The sequence below is a fragment of the Antedon bifida genome, chromosome 6, assembly GCF_963402885.1.
Source record: "Antedon bifida chromosome 6, ecAntBifi1.1, whole genome shotgun sequence".
In the NCBI taxonomy this organism is placed as follows: Eukaryota; Metazoa; Echinodermata; class Crinoidea; order Comatulida; family Antedonidae; genus Antedon; species Antedon bifida.
In genome coordinates, this window is record NC_136231.1 from 27290561 (window position 1) to 27305804 (window position 15244).

At 33.5% G+C, this 15244-nt stretch overlaps 3 protein-coding genes across 4 annotated transcripts; all 3 read left to right on the top strand.

Moving 5' to 3' along the window:
• Window positions 1-3788: 3788 nt before the first annotated feature.
• On the top strand, window positions 3789-8842 carry LOC144845623 (ribonucleoside-diphosphate reductase subunit M2 B-like). 2 transcript variants are annotated; one of them, XM_078703058.1, is made up of 8 exons: window positions 3789-3920; window positions 4323-4810; window positions 5036-5100; window positions 5529-5675; window positions 6147-6237; window positions 6804-6951; window positions 7491-7761; window positions 8115-8842. In XM_078703058.1, the coding sequence occupies exons 2-8, from the start codon at window positions 4345-4347 to the stop codon at window positions 8268-8270; spliced, it is 1344 nt and encodes a 447-aa protein (XP_078559184.1). In that variant the 5' UTR covers window positions 3789-3920; window positions 4323-4344; the 3' UTR covers window positions 8271-8842. The 2 variants fall into 2 exon arrangements, with proteins under 2 accessions (XP_078559184.1, XP_078559183.1); XM_078703057.1 differs by having other exon boundaries at window positions 3799-3920; window positions 4329-4810.
• A 1227-nt stretch (window positions 8843-10069) lies between these two features.
• On the top strand, window positions 10070-10887 carry LOC144845610 (GTP-binding protein Di-Ras1-like). The gene has a single exon (XM_078703039.1). It carries the CDS (start codon window positions 10244-10246, stop codon window positions 10877-10879), a length of 636 nt encoding a protein of 211 aa, XP_078559165.1. The 5' UTR covers window positions 10070-10243; the 3' UTR covers window positions 10880-10887.
• Window positions 10888-12071: 1184 nt separating this feature from the next.
• On the top strand, window positions 12072-14570 carry LOC144845609 (uncharacterized). The gene is made up of 2 exons (XM_078703038.1): window positions 12072-12144; window positions 13520-14570. Exons 1-2 carry the CDS (start codon window positions 12142-12144, stop codon window positions 14471-14473), a joined length of 957 nt encoding a protein of 318 aa, XP_078559164.1. The 5' UTR covers window positions 12072-12141; the 3' UTR covers window positions 14474-14570.
• Window positions 14571-15244: the final 674 nt, after the last annotated feature.

Below are 15244 nucleotides of genomic sequence, written 5' to 3' on the forward strand. Positions count from 1 at the left end.
AAACCGTTTCGTACACCTGCGATGAAAATATACATTTTACAATACAATATCTTGCATGAATCGGACATTTTCGCTACCAATGTAGGAACATTAACAAAATCAAAATTTAACAGTGTGGCGTGTTGACCGCGAATGACTAACAATACCATCTTTCCCACTACACCTGCACAACCATTGCATAACAACGCACGGCATACCAAACCGTTTCGTACACCTGCGATGAAAATATAAATTCAATTTATTTTAAAATTGAGGGCGGCAAACATAAAATTTACGAGATCGAATACGGGTTGAAAAAAAAAATTAAATAAAAAAAAAGATGTTAAATGTGCTCTCCCTGCCTCAGCACTAAGGCCCTGCCACAGCCTTTTGGGGTCGTTTCCAGCACATCACCAGATGCATTGATGTTGTCGCCTCATGATGTGTGGTGGAAAGGGGGACGTATAATTCTGTGAACCCCAAACACAGTGGCCGCATGCCTTTAACTCTATTCCACCGACCAGCGTGGGAATCGAACCCACGACATACGTGTTGTCAACACGACGCTCAGGCGACTGAGCTAACTGATCATTTTGGTTTCAACAAGGTTAATATGATAGTTATGACGTACTGATGAATTACGTAATACACGTATAAATAGACTATTATCAGCTGTTCAGTCATGTACTACTTTGTGGCCTAACGGGTAATGCTCAGGTTTGGGTGCTCTCAGCTCTAGTAGATTGAGTTCGAATCTCTACGGATACTTTTTTTTTTTAATAAAAAAAAATAAATAAAAAATAAATAAATAAATAAAATAATGAATATTGTTTTTCTTTATTTTGAAAGAGAGATATTTTGAGGGTTGTAAATGTCAGGCCTAAAACAAGTGGACCTTTTTTAAAATCAGAAACAAAGTTGCATGGCATAAAACCTCGAAAAGAAGCCCATGTGCTCCTTCATTTTTAGTACTCTTGGGTGGGCTTCTTTTCCACATGGAGTTCTTTTCGAGATTACTTTTGCAAACTAAAAGAGGGGAGCTGATAGGTTCCCGGCCGGAAAATGTTTTATTTACATGATTTGAACAATCTTCTAATGTAAAGATTAACAACATCAACATTTAACAGTGTGGCGTGTCGGACCGCCAATGACTAACATACCATCTTCCCCATAATACACCTGCACAAACTCATTTGCATAACAACGCACGGCATACCAAACTGTTTAAAACAGAGCTGCAAGGTCTCCGGAAATGACATTCTATTATTTTTTCAAACATGTATAAGAATCTTCAGTACCCCACCATGCTTGGGGCTGAGCAAAGATAATTTTGAAAAATAGAGCTGCATAGGTTCCCGCCCGAAAAAAATGGCACTTTACATGATTTTAAATTATATGAAACAAACTATATAAGACTCACCAGGGACAATAGAGCTTGTCCCCGGAAAGTGCACCTATAATTCATTAACATATGAAATTAAATATTAAGTCTCCAGTACTAGCCCACCATGGTTGGGGCAGAGCTAATAATGAAAATAGAGCCAAGAATTGCACTTATACTTATTACTATACATAATCACCTATGATAATTATGATAATGTTAAAATTTCAACTATTCAGATGCGACTTCAAAATTTTAGGTGGGGTTTTCTACTTTAAAACTCGACTTCGTATATGCCTAAGGCCTAGCCCGGCGGCGGAATTAGTCTAAGCTTCGAAATTGGTCTAAAAATCGGCATCTTTGCAAATGTTCTATATTTGATCTTATTTTACTCTCCATTATCCCCATACAAAAATCATCGAAGACAAACTATCTGTTTAAAACATGTTTATTCTGGGGACGGTGCGGCCATACACAGCAACTACCATCAAAGTTTATTCATAACATTTTACAATGCAATATCTTGTATGAATCGGACATTTTCGCTACCAATGCAGCAACATTGATTAACAAAATCAAAATTTAACAGTGTGGCGTGTTGACCGCGAATGACTAAACAATACCATCTTTCCCACTACACCTGCACAACCATTGCATAACAACGCACGGCATACCAAACCGTTTCGTACACCTGCGATGAAAATATAAATTCAATTTATTTTAAAATTGAGGGCGGCAAACATAAAATTTACGAGATCGAATACGGGTTGAAAAAAAAATTAAATAAAAAAAAAGATGTTAAATGTGCTCTCCCTGCCTCAGCACTAAGGCCCTGCCACAGCCTTTTGGGGTCGTTTCCAGCACATCACCAGATGCATTGATGTTGTCGCCTCATGATGTGTGGTGGAAAGGGGGACGTATAATTCTGTGAACCCCAAACACAGTGGCCGCATGCCTTTAACTCTATTCCACCGACCAGCGTGGGAATCGAACCCACGACATACGTGTTGTCAACACGACGCTCAGGCGACTGAGCTAACTGATCATTTTGGTTTCAACAAGGTTAATATGATAGTTATGACGTACTGATGAATTACGTAATACACGTATAAATAGACTATTATCAGCTGTTCAGTCATGTACTACTTTGTGGCCTAACGGGTAATGCTCAGGTTTGGGTGCTCTCAGCTCTAGTAGATTGAGTTCGAACCTCTACGGATATTTTTTTTTTAAATAAAAAAAAAATAAATAAAAAATAAATAAATAAATAAAATAATGAATATTGTTTTTCTTTATTTTGAAAGAGAGATATTTTGAGGGTTGTAAATGTCAGGCCTAAAACAAGTGGACCTTTTTTAAAATCAGAAACAAAGTTGCATGGCATAAAACCTCGAAAAGAAGCCCATGTGCTCCTTCATTTTTAGTACTCTTGGGTGGGCTTCTTTTCCACATGAAGTTCTTTTCGAGATTACTTTTGCAAACTAAAAGAGGGGAGCTGATAGGTTCCCGGCCGGAAAATGTTTTATTTACATGATTTGAACAATCTTCTAATGTAAAAACTAACAACATCAAAATTTTAACTTTTTTACTCTGCTAAAGGAAACACAAAGGATATTAGGAGGACTGCGGACGATCAAAGCATATTGATCGAAACGTCGAGAAACTCAACAGTTCTTTTCAGAACTAATATACATGGTGTACCGCAAACTTTATATCAACAAAGGATTTTTTTTCTTAAATTTATTAAAATTTAGTGACTTTATTTCTATATAACACTGTGCTCCCCTGGTGGCAAATTGGGTTCAGTTGAGCACACAGTGTATGAACATACAAAATATATTAAAATTCAGTGACTGGATCAGTTACCGTAGTACTATTTCTATTTCTGAAGTACATAAAGGCATAAATGGCGCTCCGTAGAAAAGTAGAGAATGCTCCATCGTCAGAATGACGCTCTGAATATACCTCTATATTATTATGATTGTAGCCTATTTAAATTTTAAATAGAATAAAATTGATTTAGAGAAGTACATATATTAATAATTATATCGTTATCGTTACTGACATATTGACCAAACAGATGCAATACATGTATCAACGGGCACATGTCAATTTTAATTCAAGTACACATATTTTGTACTGTATGGCCTTTCATACCTATAGTATTACGTCATAATATATTCTGCATTATTACGCATGTTTTTATGCAAGTAAAGTAACAATTGTTTTTTGTTATCATATTCATACAATCCTATTGCGTGTGTGGTATGTAAGAAATATTAGTTCTGCTTTTTATCATTAATAATTAATAATTTCCTCGTTTTCTATCACGCGCAAAATGCATTACTGCTGTAGGCGTTTCATACCTATAGTAAGACGTCATAATAGAAAGCCGTATTTTGATTACATAACATGCGTGCATGTTTGACCTTCGCAGTCTCTTTTCATGTCTCGGCCCGTTGTTGGTGTTTTCGCTGTTTGCTGCTGAGCTTAATAAAATAATTATAATAATCACTCGTTCTAGCGTCTTCATTTTCAAATGTTTAGTTCAACAAATTCAGTAAGTATTGCACCTTTATTTTTTTCAGCACAGGGAGTTGATTAAAATACTGTGTGTGGCGATACCACGAGGAGGCTTGATTGATGGGCGGCGTGGTGTGTGTGGAGATGCAAGGCAAGCAAGGACCAGTGTAGAGTGAAGTCGGGCTGAGTCCTGAATATGCAAATCAATATTCTGCTTTGTTATTAATTATGCCAGAGAGCTAGGCCTATTATATACCACCGGCTACGTTTTTTTTTAGTTCATTGCATTTCAATCAAATACTAATAAGGCCTATTATTGAGTATTATAATAATTATATTTATTAATTTATACAAGTTACAACTGATGATACTATAAACATGGAGTTTTATTTTTATACCTCCATGCTATAAAGTGCCATGCTTGTATTTTTTTTTCTAGTTTCAGTAAATGTTCCAATATTATGTTATCATCACCAACACCTGTGAAGAAAGTTTGCCTTAAAAATCTAAAAATGCGCCTCAATAATGAAGAAGATGGTGACCATATCAATGCACACAGTGTAGTGGATAGCAACCAAGAAACAAGAGAAGACAAATTAAACAGTTATTCCAATGATACCAATGGAATATTAAGTGATGAAAATGATAATGATGACTGTATACAAGCATCACAGACCTCACAAATGTCTGTTGAAATAAGTTGTTCTCAAAATTCTACCACATTCTGTAGTACTAGTAACCAACTTGACAGAAATAATTTATCAAAAGACTTGATAAAAGAGAAGACATCACTGGGCAGAATCAATGGTAGCAGACGATGTAATTTAGATGATGATGAACCATTATTAACAAGTAAAGGAGCCGACTCTTATGTCATTCTGCCAATTAAAAATCCAGATCTTTGGTTATATTACAAAAGAGCTCAAGGTACTTTTATTAATTCAGTAATCAATGTATACATTTGTGTGTTTTTTATTTAAATACATTTTTCATATTTTAAAACATAACTGTTTTCATGGGATTATAATAATAACTTTATATTGTTCTAACTAAATAGTGTTTTTTATTTTGTTAAATGAAGTTGGGTAGCTAAATTTAGATTACTGGTATATATTGAATATTAATTTTGTTATTTTTTGTGGATGTTCACAGCCTCATTTTGGACTTGTGAGGAAGTTGATCTTGGAAAGGATGCTAGCCATTGGAAATCACTAACAGTAAGAAAAACAATATGTTGACATTCTATGCCAATTTTTCAATCTATTTACAAGTAAAAGACTGATTATGAAATAATGCTTGGTTCCCAAATGACTACAATGCAAGTACGTCACTCAGCCACCACAAGTAATTGGACCAAACGCGATCTGATAAATGATCTGAACTGTTGATTTAGTCAACTCACTTGAGTTCTGTTGTGCTTAAATGCGTTGCATCCAAGTGAGAACCAACCTTATTGAATGTATTTTTTTACTGCGGAATGCAAAAATATAAAGTTTTTGTATTCAAGTAACTGTTAATTAAGTTACTGTATAAAAATAATTTGCTATATTTCAGATCTTCAAATTTGTCTGGTAGCAGTTTGCGAAAAATAAACAAAAACAAGCTGCTGAAAAAGATCTTATGGTTTTTTGTTTTTTTTTTTTAGGATGATGAGCGTACATTTATTTCTCAAATTCTTGCATTTTTCGCTGCAAGTGATGGAATTGTAAATGAAAACTTAGTTCAAAGATTTAGTCAAGAAGTGCAAATTACAGAAGCAAAATGTTTTTATGGATTCCAAATAGCTATGGAGGTAGTGTAAAAACTATTTACATTTATTTATCTATCTTATGTATTTTTAAACAAGATAACAATATGCAATCCTGTAAGCTCACTATTTAATGTGTTTTAGTGTTATACTGCCCTCTTGAGACTGATATTAGTATTCATCATACATTACAATATTTCAACACGCCTAAATGATTGATCTCTCCCTTTTTAACGATTGAGTGTACTATTACACGTTCAGCTTGTTTTAAACATTTTGAGAATTGTGTATGATGCGCTAGGGCGTGAATGGTGAACATTTGAATACCAACTAGTAGTATGGCTGGCCTGAATAACTGCTTAGAGATTTTTTCTGAATGGCATGACCTTTGACATTGAATTCAAAATATTACTATGAATATATTCATTTGTTTCATTCTCCACACTTATAAACATTCATTATTTTTACTGGATTTTCATAATTTTAAATATTTTTTGTGTATGTTTTAATTATTAGAATATACATTCTGAGATGTATAGCTTACTGATTGATACTTACATTAAAGATCCTATCGAAAAGAAACGACTTTTTAACGCCATTGAAACAAGTAAGTGTAAAAGTATTTATAAATTCTAGTTAAATCAAGTTACAGTATGTTTTATTTTGATTATTTATTTAACCAGCATGTCAACATAACATACAATACAACATACTGTATAAAAATGCTGGGAAGGAACAGCTTAAAAAAAAAAATCACTGTGGCTCAAATGAGCCAACTACCCACCCTTGTTGTATGATTTATACATATAAATGAATTAATAAGTAACATTTAAATACATTTTTAGTTTGAAATCAAATATGGCCTACATTTGTGGTTTTCACAATTTGCTTGTGCATGTACTGGTCAACACAGCCCCTGTTAAAGATTGATGAGAGAATGCATTCTTTTCTTCAGAAATATTTCATTCATATCAAAAAACTGTAATAAAGAAAAAAACAAATTCGCAAACTCAAAGCTTAAATATATCGAATACTCCATCTACAATACATTTTTGAGTTATGGAGCATAGATTTGCAAACACAAGCAACAAGAACATTACAACTATTCAACATACTTCGTATTATAAATAGATTTTTGCATATACTCATTAAAATGTTGCTATTCTTTTTCAGTACCATATGTAAAGAAAAAGGCTGAGTGGGCTTTTGATTGGATCCATTCACAGGATGCTACATTCGCTGAGCGTTTAGTAGCGTTTGCTGCCATTGAAGGCATATTTTTCTCTGGTTCTTTTGCAGCTATTTTTTGGTTTAAGAAAAGGTTAGTAAATGTTACTGTGTTTGTTATAAATACTTTACTGTCCTGCTTTAAATAAAATTAATTTAGAGCATGATAGATATCGGTTCACTTGAGGTATTGGAACTCATGTTGAAGATGCAGTAGAAAAATGCATTAATGCTTGGTTCCCACTTGAGACACAACACAAGGACGTAGTTAGTTGACCAATCACAAGCGATGAATTATTCGAACTGTTGCTTGTTATTGGTCAAAGCGCTTGCGTTGCGTTTACGTCCTTGCGTTACGTCCTAACCAAGCTTAAGTTTTACAATTTACCTTCATTACTGATTCTCTTGTGATTCCGAGCTATATACTGGAATCACGTCCACATTGAAGAAATAGAGTAGGTAATTTAGGGTTAATCATGGTTATTACTGCTTGTGGTAACACTAAATATTGTGTTCATACTGTCACATTTTTTTATTTCATTTTGAACATGACCTATTTTACAATATTGCCATGGAATCCTTCAGTGACAATATTTAACAATGATGCAGTAAATGTTTTTCTTATTTTTGTAGAGGGTTACTCCCAGGTTTAACATTCTCAAATGAATTGATAAGTCGAGATGAGGGGCTTCACTGTGACTTTGCTTGTGCACTCTTTCGACACCTAAAACACAAACCAGCTAAATCACGAATCACAGAGATTATAAGCTCAGCCGTTGCTATTGAAGTGCAGTTTTTAGTGGAGGCTGTTCCAGTCAAAATGATTGGAATGAATGCTGCCCTCATGAAACAGTATATTCAATTTGTAGCTGATAGGCTTCTGCTAGAATTAAATTGTGCAAAAGTGAGTATTAAAACGTCTGTACATATATCATTCAATACGGTAACAATTTCTATTAAACATTTTTATTTATCATAAATTTTGGAGACAATTTTTATACAGTAGTATGATTTTTAATTTTGAAGAAAGCTCCAAAACTTAGATATTGATTCTGAAATGGACTTTACTTGATTGCGAAAGTATTTTAATCTAATTACAAAAGTTATAATTGACAAAAAAACAAGATGATTGACAAAATTAATGGTTTGTTTTATTCAGTCCTTTGCAATCTCCTCATCATTCCTCATCCTGTCATTTTGTTGTAAAGTTGTATAAGAATCTTTTATTCATAAATATCAACATTTGTATTTTTTCAGGTTTTCAAAGCAGAAAATCCATTTGATTTTATGGAGAATATCTCGTTACAAGGCAAAGCCAACTTTTTTGAGAAGCGTGTTGCAGAATACCACAAAGCCAATGTTATGGTTCCAGAGACTGCACGACATCAGTTCACATTAGATGCAGACTTTTAATTGTATGGTTACATGCCATGGTTACATGCTTTGCATTTCACTTTAAAATCACCTTTAAAGTATATGTTATGTTTTTGCAATCTGCAAACATAGCTGTACATAGTTCCTTGTAGGTCTTCCTCCTTATAATTTGCTAGGGTGCTATAAGAATATTAATTTAAAACAATATATCTATGATGCTTCTATGATATAAAAAAAGAACAAGGAAAGTTACAATTGTACTGTTGTAAACCACAGTTTTGCTACCTCATAATTTACAAGTATGTATGTGTATAGCAGCTTATTAGTCGTCTGAAGGCTCTTAAACTAAAAAAAAAGCAGAAAGAAAAATAAGAGAGAAAAAAATCAAAAAATGTGTTTTAATAGATTGTTTTAAAGCCAGTATTTAACTTCCTATATTGGTTGATTCCACATTTTTAATGGGTCAGTATTTGTGTATGGGTGTCAGTGTGTATATTTGAAGTTTAGTATGCAACAGTGTATTTTATTTTAACACATTACTTTGGTATGTGTATATAATATTTGTTCATATTTATTAATTACAGCAATAAATGCGATTTTACTAAACGGCATTGATTTGCTCAAATTTCGGGGGTTTTTTTTTGTATCATGAAATGTGAAACAAATGAAATACGAAGCTTCCTTGTTTTAACCGCTGTGTCATTGTGTTTCTACTCGTTCTACGATAATAATAAACGCAACAGTTCGTGAAATGACGCAAATTCTCGTTCCAACTAGTTTGCTGATTTGGGGTGACTGACAATACATCTACCTGTACCAGAAGCACCACCACCAAAAGACAAAACAAATACAGTAATCAGTCGTGAACCTGCATGTGGTTACTGATTGCTTGGCACGTTTTTCTTTCATTGTTTACGGATGTGTATCTAAACCTATCCCATCCGCTTTATCCTGATACCACACCTTATGTCTGACTTATGACGTGAGCAGACAGCAATATGTACCTGTCGCCAGTACGGTATTGATTCAACAAAAGTCAGTTTAGTATTAGTTGGACAGCCTGGACAATGGTAGCATTTGTACCGAGCTTTCATAAACACCATTTTGAACATACGTAACAGGGGTGTGGTACCCTCCCTCCTCCTTAGACATTTGTTGCTGTGCATTAAACAGTTCAGATGTTGTTTCTACCGTTTACCAATTATTACAAACGAAATAAATGTAGGCCTAGTGAGTCTTCGTCCTTTAAAGTTTTTTTTATGCATCCATGTGGATGATATAAAGTAAAACAAAGCTTTATTATTAGGCAGCTTAGTACCGTTAATAAACTGACAATACAATTTGAAGTTGTTAACCTAATACTACCATCACCATATCAATATCGTCATCTTACTTATTCATCGTTTACTTTTATGACTCAATATAACTATTATCCACCAACAATTAGCGAGGTCAAATGTCGATTATAAATAATTATCGTAAAAAAGGTCCGATTGATGTTTAAACCATGTTGTCTATCACGTAGACATATTGTATAGATAGCATAGATATGACATATGGAGTTTTAGAGTTGGAAACACGTTGAACGTGTTGCACCTTGTTGCAGCCCATCACATAGGCTTACTTTGAATAGAACCTGTTACAAAACAGTGTTGACAAACTGAAACAAGTTTGTTGCTTTAATCAACTTATTTTACATTAAACAACAGTAAAATGATGTTTACGAATATTTTGAAGACATAATGTAAACATATTGCTTACTTTGATCCTTCGGAAACGTTTATTTTTATGTGTAAATTTGTATTTTGATAATATCTAATCTGATGCTTTACTGATTATTACAGCAAATATACACATGTTTGTACACACACCTACATTTCCGTCCGTTCGTCATTGGATAACACACAACACGTCACAGTACATATACTTTTATGGTGTAAGTGAGTACTTATTATTAACAAAGTTCTTGAGGATTTAGTCTATTGTTTCAGTAAGTAAAACAGATAATAAGGATGGAAAGCCATGGACATGGCTCTGCTGTTGAGCATTACAGAGTGGTAGTGATGGGAACTGCAGAGACTGGTAAGAGTGCTCTTGTACAACGTTTACTTCACGGTGAATTCAGTGACGGCTACACACCCACTGTGGAAGCTTTATATCCGTTTACAGAAGGTAAACCGGCTAATTGTGAGAAAATATCTATCGAAGTTCTCGACACGGCTGGCTCGTATAACTTTCCTGATATGCAACGAATTTACATAAGTTCAGCAAATATCATCTTGTTGGTATATTCTCCTGATAACTATGAGTCTTATAAAGAAGTGTTAAAACTACGTGAACTTATTAAAGATCAACTTGGAGACAAAGTGGTAGGCATGGATGTTCGCATGGTGGTAGTCAGTACAAAATCTGATATAGATCATAAACAACAGAAAATAACATTAGCAGAAGCGGAATTAGAGTTTATTCAGTGGGATATTCCTGTAGTAGAAACGTCAGCTAAGGAAAACACTGGTTTTGAAGCCTTACGGAGTTACATAGCTGATTATATAGGCAAAAGAAAAACAGGTGGAAAACAGAAACATCGCCTTTCACGGCTATTATCGAAAATATTAAAATCAAAAAGTGATGACGAAGAAGGGACATAGATTTGTATTTCATATTATACATTGTAAATGACAATTATTTGCTTTTTTCTTTGTTCCGTCACAGACAGACCAAGTGGGCTACTCTGTCATAAATATCATTCATGAATTGGATTACGCTACACCGTAAGATAAATAGAGCAACGATAACCTGAATCACTGGATATAACAAATACATATGAACAACTATAGTGTAGGCCTAGTAGCTGCTACTGGAACAAATAAAAACCTGCCAGATCAAGCTATTGTATGAGTTCACACTAGAATTTGTTTTAATAAGTTTTGAATTTTAAATACTTTTGCCAGTAAATAAAAGGAATTTTTTAAGTCGTTTTATCTTTTTCCAGCTAGCATCTCGATATTGCACAAAATTTACGTGAAGGAAAATGAACGTGTGGATAAGATATTCACACTATATATCCAAAGATGGAACTTAATGTACATAACTGAAGTTTTAAAATTATGTATTATATTTATTTGCATTTCTTTTGAAGGAAACTTTTGACAATTCTTGGCATTGTTTCTTTCTATTTGTTTCGTATTTTTCTGTAATTTTTTTGACAAGAAAACGTAATGTGTAGAAAGCGTAATGTCCAGAGAACGCAATGTGCGGATATAACGTAATGTGCAGAAAAAGTAATGTAGAGATAAGGTAATGTGCAGAAAAAGTAATGTAGAGATAAGGTAATGTGCAGAAAAAGTAATGTAGAGATAAGTTAATGTGCAGAAAAAGTAATGTAGAGATAAGGTAATGTGCAGAAAAAGTAATGTAGAGATAAGTTAATGTGCAGAAAAAGTAATGTGTAGATAACATTTTTGCAGATTACAAATTTTTAGGCCTACAACATTCTTTTGCAAAGATATCTGAAATCTGCAAAGTATTTAAGAAGTCTGTTCAGTCGTGTTAAATTCGTTGAACCATAAGAACGGATTTGGTAAGATGAGAGATGGCATGTACGAACTACAAATTGAGAAAACTTACAAATTTCTGATAGCACGATCCTACAGTATTTCCTTCGCTACTATTTACGTACAGTATCACTACAGTATTTATTGTTTGATTGTTTATTATTTTTAGTGTCAATTTTGTATCCAAGATTTTATAGTCGAAAAGCAATGAGCGCCCTCTCATGCATGTTACAATAAAAGGTAATAAATATGTATAAAGTGCATTGTCAATTGTTGTACAAGACCAGGGAACAAACGGTTCTTTCTAATGACGATCAACTGAAACATAATAGTGTCTATAGGTAGCAGCCTCACGAATGGTATGTATATGCAACATGTTACATTTTTATGTATATACTATCAAAGCATTGCAATCTAAAGAACATTATTACGATCATCCTGGATCGATAGGGCATAGTATATTGTTGCTTACGTTGTATATTAATTACGTGTTATTATGCGTATAATAAAAGTATTCACATTATTGTATTGGTTATGGTTGAGTGACGTGTGAAATTATTATTATGTAGTAGTCCGTATTAGTATATTGACACAGAAGTCTAAACTAGCAACATTTAGGTTGTAAAGTCAAACAAACTCCGATTTTGTAAACAAACAATTGATAAGTTATCATTATGAGTGCATCGTTTTTGTGTCAGTAGACGCCCTACTGGTGGTAATGTTCCACCAAATTAAAAATTATAAAAATATTTAGGACTCGAAACAATTAACAACATGTGCAATAAAACAGCATTCGAAGAAAAATTATACAATACACTCTCCAGTAAAAAAAATTACAAATTTAAAAAAGTTTCACTAACAAAAAATGAATAATCAAATCAAACTGAACTTGGATTTAAATGCTTAAAGACCAGCAACTTACCGTATTTTTATTTAAGAAATATTAGGCCTACTAATGGGTATAAGGATACTAATTGTTTCAATCGACATTTGAATCAATCTTTTTTCTGAAGTCAAAGGTAAACTGCCTGTATCAATAACCACAAAAATATTTATTCATTCATTCATTAGTGGAAAATTACTTCCATTTATTGTCATTGGCATATAAAATATACATAGAAATTATGTTTGCTCTGAGATACAAAACAAACAGATTTAAAATCAGATCGCTCGTGTTTTAGGCCTGTAGTTGTAATTTCTACAAGGTCATTGGGCCTTTGAATCGTGCTCTTTTATTTGTGGCTTTCTATTCTTATTGCACCAAACTTCAGTTCCTGAACTTCCTAGTATTTATTGTAACTTGTATTATTTTTTAGTGGATTACACCTTGATATTCGACAATGTGTCTCTCTAATAGGTGCGTCCCTTGAATAAGATTGATCGTAATATTTGTGTTTTACAGTAAAAGTGTCACCATAATTGAGGTGTCCTAAATGAGAGCTTCTTCTGAATTGCGAGGACTTAGATTGGAAATCACAAACCTGCTGTTTAATAGCCTACTTTAGAAATAGTATCTTCTGTAAGATTACACGCACATGGTGTAGGCTTAATAATAATAATAAGAATTTATGTTTAGGCTTAGGCCCTATACATTTAATTTTTAATTTTTATTAAAATCAGCTTCCGCTGGCTGGGTCACCCTCTTGAAATATGGTTGAATAAATAAATAAATTTATCATTATTTCCAAATCTTTGCTTAATGTACTTCTTTCTTTTTTTCTTTTTTTTTTTAAGATAATGGCGGCAGAGAGCGAGTATAATTTTGATGAAGACGAAGGGGCGAAGAGTGAGGTTTTTCCCTCGATTAGTCCTTTATTAAGTTCACCCCCTGAACTGACTCATTCATCTTTAAAGCACAGCACTGACTGCTTAGCAAAGGCCTTTAAGGATCTGATGGCCGATCGGGACAGACTTTGGGAGGACCGTTATTCCGATCGTGACACTATTGTACAACTAAGCGCTAAACTTCTAGAAAAAGAATCAGAAATTGAAAAAGTATATGAACTACAGAAAGAAGTGGATACATTTCGTAAAGCTATAGATGATATGTGGAAGAAATTAGTGGATCAAAATTGTACTGACAAACAGCTGAAGACTTTGAAAAAGGATGTAGAAGACAAGATTGTGATTATACAACGTTTGCAACTAGATCTTGCTAATGTGAACAAAAAACATGACGAAGAAACCGAACAATTGCGCAACCAAATTGTAAACTTTGAAAAAAGTAATACGGACCTCAATAAGGAATTGGTAGATAAAATGCGTTTGTTAGCAGAATGGAAAAATAAGTTTGAATTAATGAAGGAAGAAAACGCTCGGCTTCAAACGAAAAACGCTCGGCTTCAAACGGAAGTCCGTCGACTTAGTGAATCGAATCTCAACGAATGCATTTCTTGCAGACAGAAATTTGATCCTAATACTTCAGAGGATAACGAATGCCAGTACCACCCACTTCCACCAATGGGGTTTACCCAGTGGCAAAGATGGCCTGTAGCCGAATTTGTTGACAATCAGCGCTATCATAAGTACCACTATTACGCATGCTGTAATACGTTGGCTAAGAATAGGCCAAGAGGATGCATTCCAGGTCGTCACCATGTCAACTGGAATGTCAATCTCTGTGCTGTTTTCCAAGAAAGAACATTCATAGAAAATGAGGACCAACGACCAACAATCATTGACAATTAATGCAATTTTTATCATCTATCAAATCCATAAGTATAATATGATATGCCCATATATGGACATGATAATGTCATATCACTCCCATATTTGGGTATATCAATACCATATTTGGGCACATCACACTTATTTTGTCAAACTAGTTTGATATTGTAGACAGACTGTTTAGTATTCTCAAACATTTAGCCCTGTCCAATAATTAATATCCATCAAAAGAAATTTCAACTAGCAATACTGTATCAAAATTACGTTCATTGATTAGGATCTTCTTTCTATGTAAATACAGGTAGTATATTTGTGTAATTTAATAATTTGGTTAAGGGTTAGAATAGGGTCTATGACACGGGTAACATATGGTTCAAATGTGACGCTGTATCAAGGAATTCACCTATGATACTGGGCAAATTTAGATAAAGTACCGAGAATGAGCTAGCTAACAATACACCGAAAAACAATTGACAACACAGACCTACATGTACTGTCCAATAATAAAGTGGAAAAGACCATCGAATGGATTATGTAGTGATCATTAAAGTAATTTTTTTATACGAATACTAAAAGAATGCATATTGTGTATAGTAATAAAATATTTCTCCTTTTTTGGTGAAGAATAGGGGAACAAAAATATGTATTTTACTAATTTTAGACCTTAAGTTTCAAACTAAAAACTAAAGCTATCATAATGTTTTTCCGTCCAGGTATATTTAGAACAAAAAAGAAACTGCGAATTGTGATTCAAAAGTACCTTAGATTTTAAAGATATAAAAAGGTGAATAT

Coding starts and splice junctions, on each gene's coding strand:
- LOC144845623 (XM_078703058.1), top strand. CDS start 4,345: ATGTTATCATCACCAACACCTGTGAAGAAAGTTTGCCTTAAAAATCTA. Junction 6,238..6,803: donor TTTTAACGCCATTGAAACAA/GTAAGTGTAAAA, acceptor ATTCTTTTTCAG/TACCATATGTAAAGAAAAAG. Junction 6,952..7,490: donor ATTTTTTGGTTTAAGAAAAG/GTTAGTAAATGT, acceptor TTATTTTTGTAG/AGGGTTACTCCCAGGTTTAA.
- LOC144845610 (XM_078703039.1), top strand. CDS start 10,244: ATGGAAAGCCATGGACATGGCTCTGCTGTTGAGCATTACAGAGTGGTA.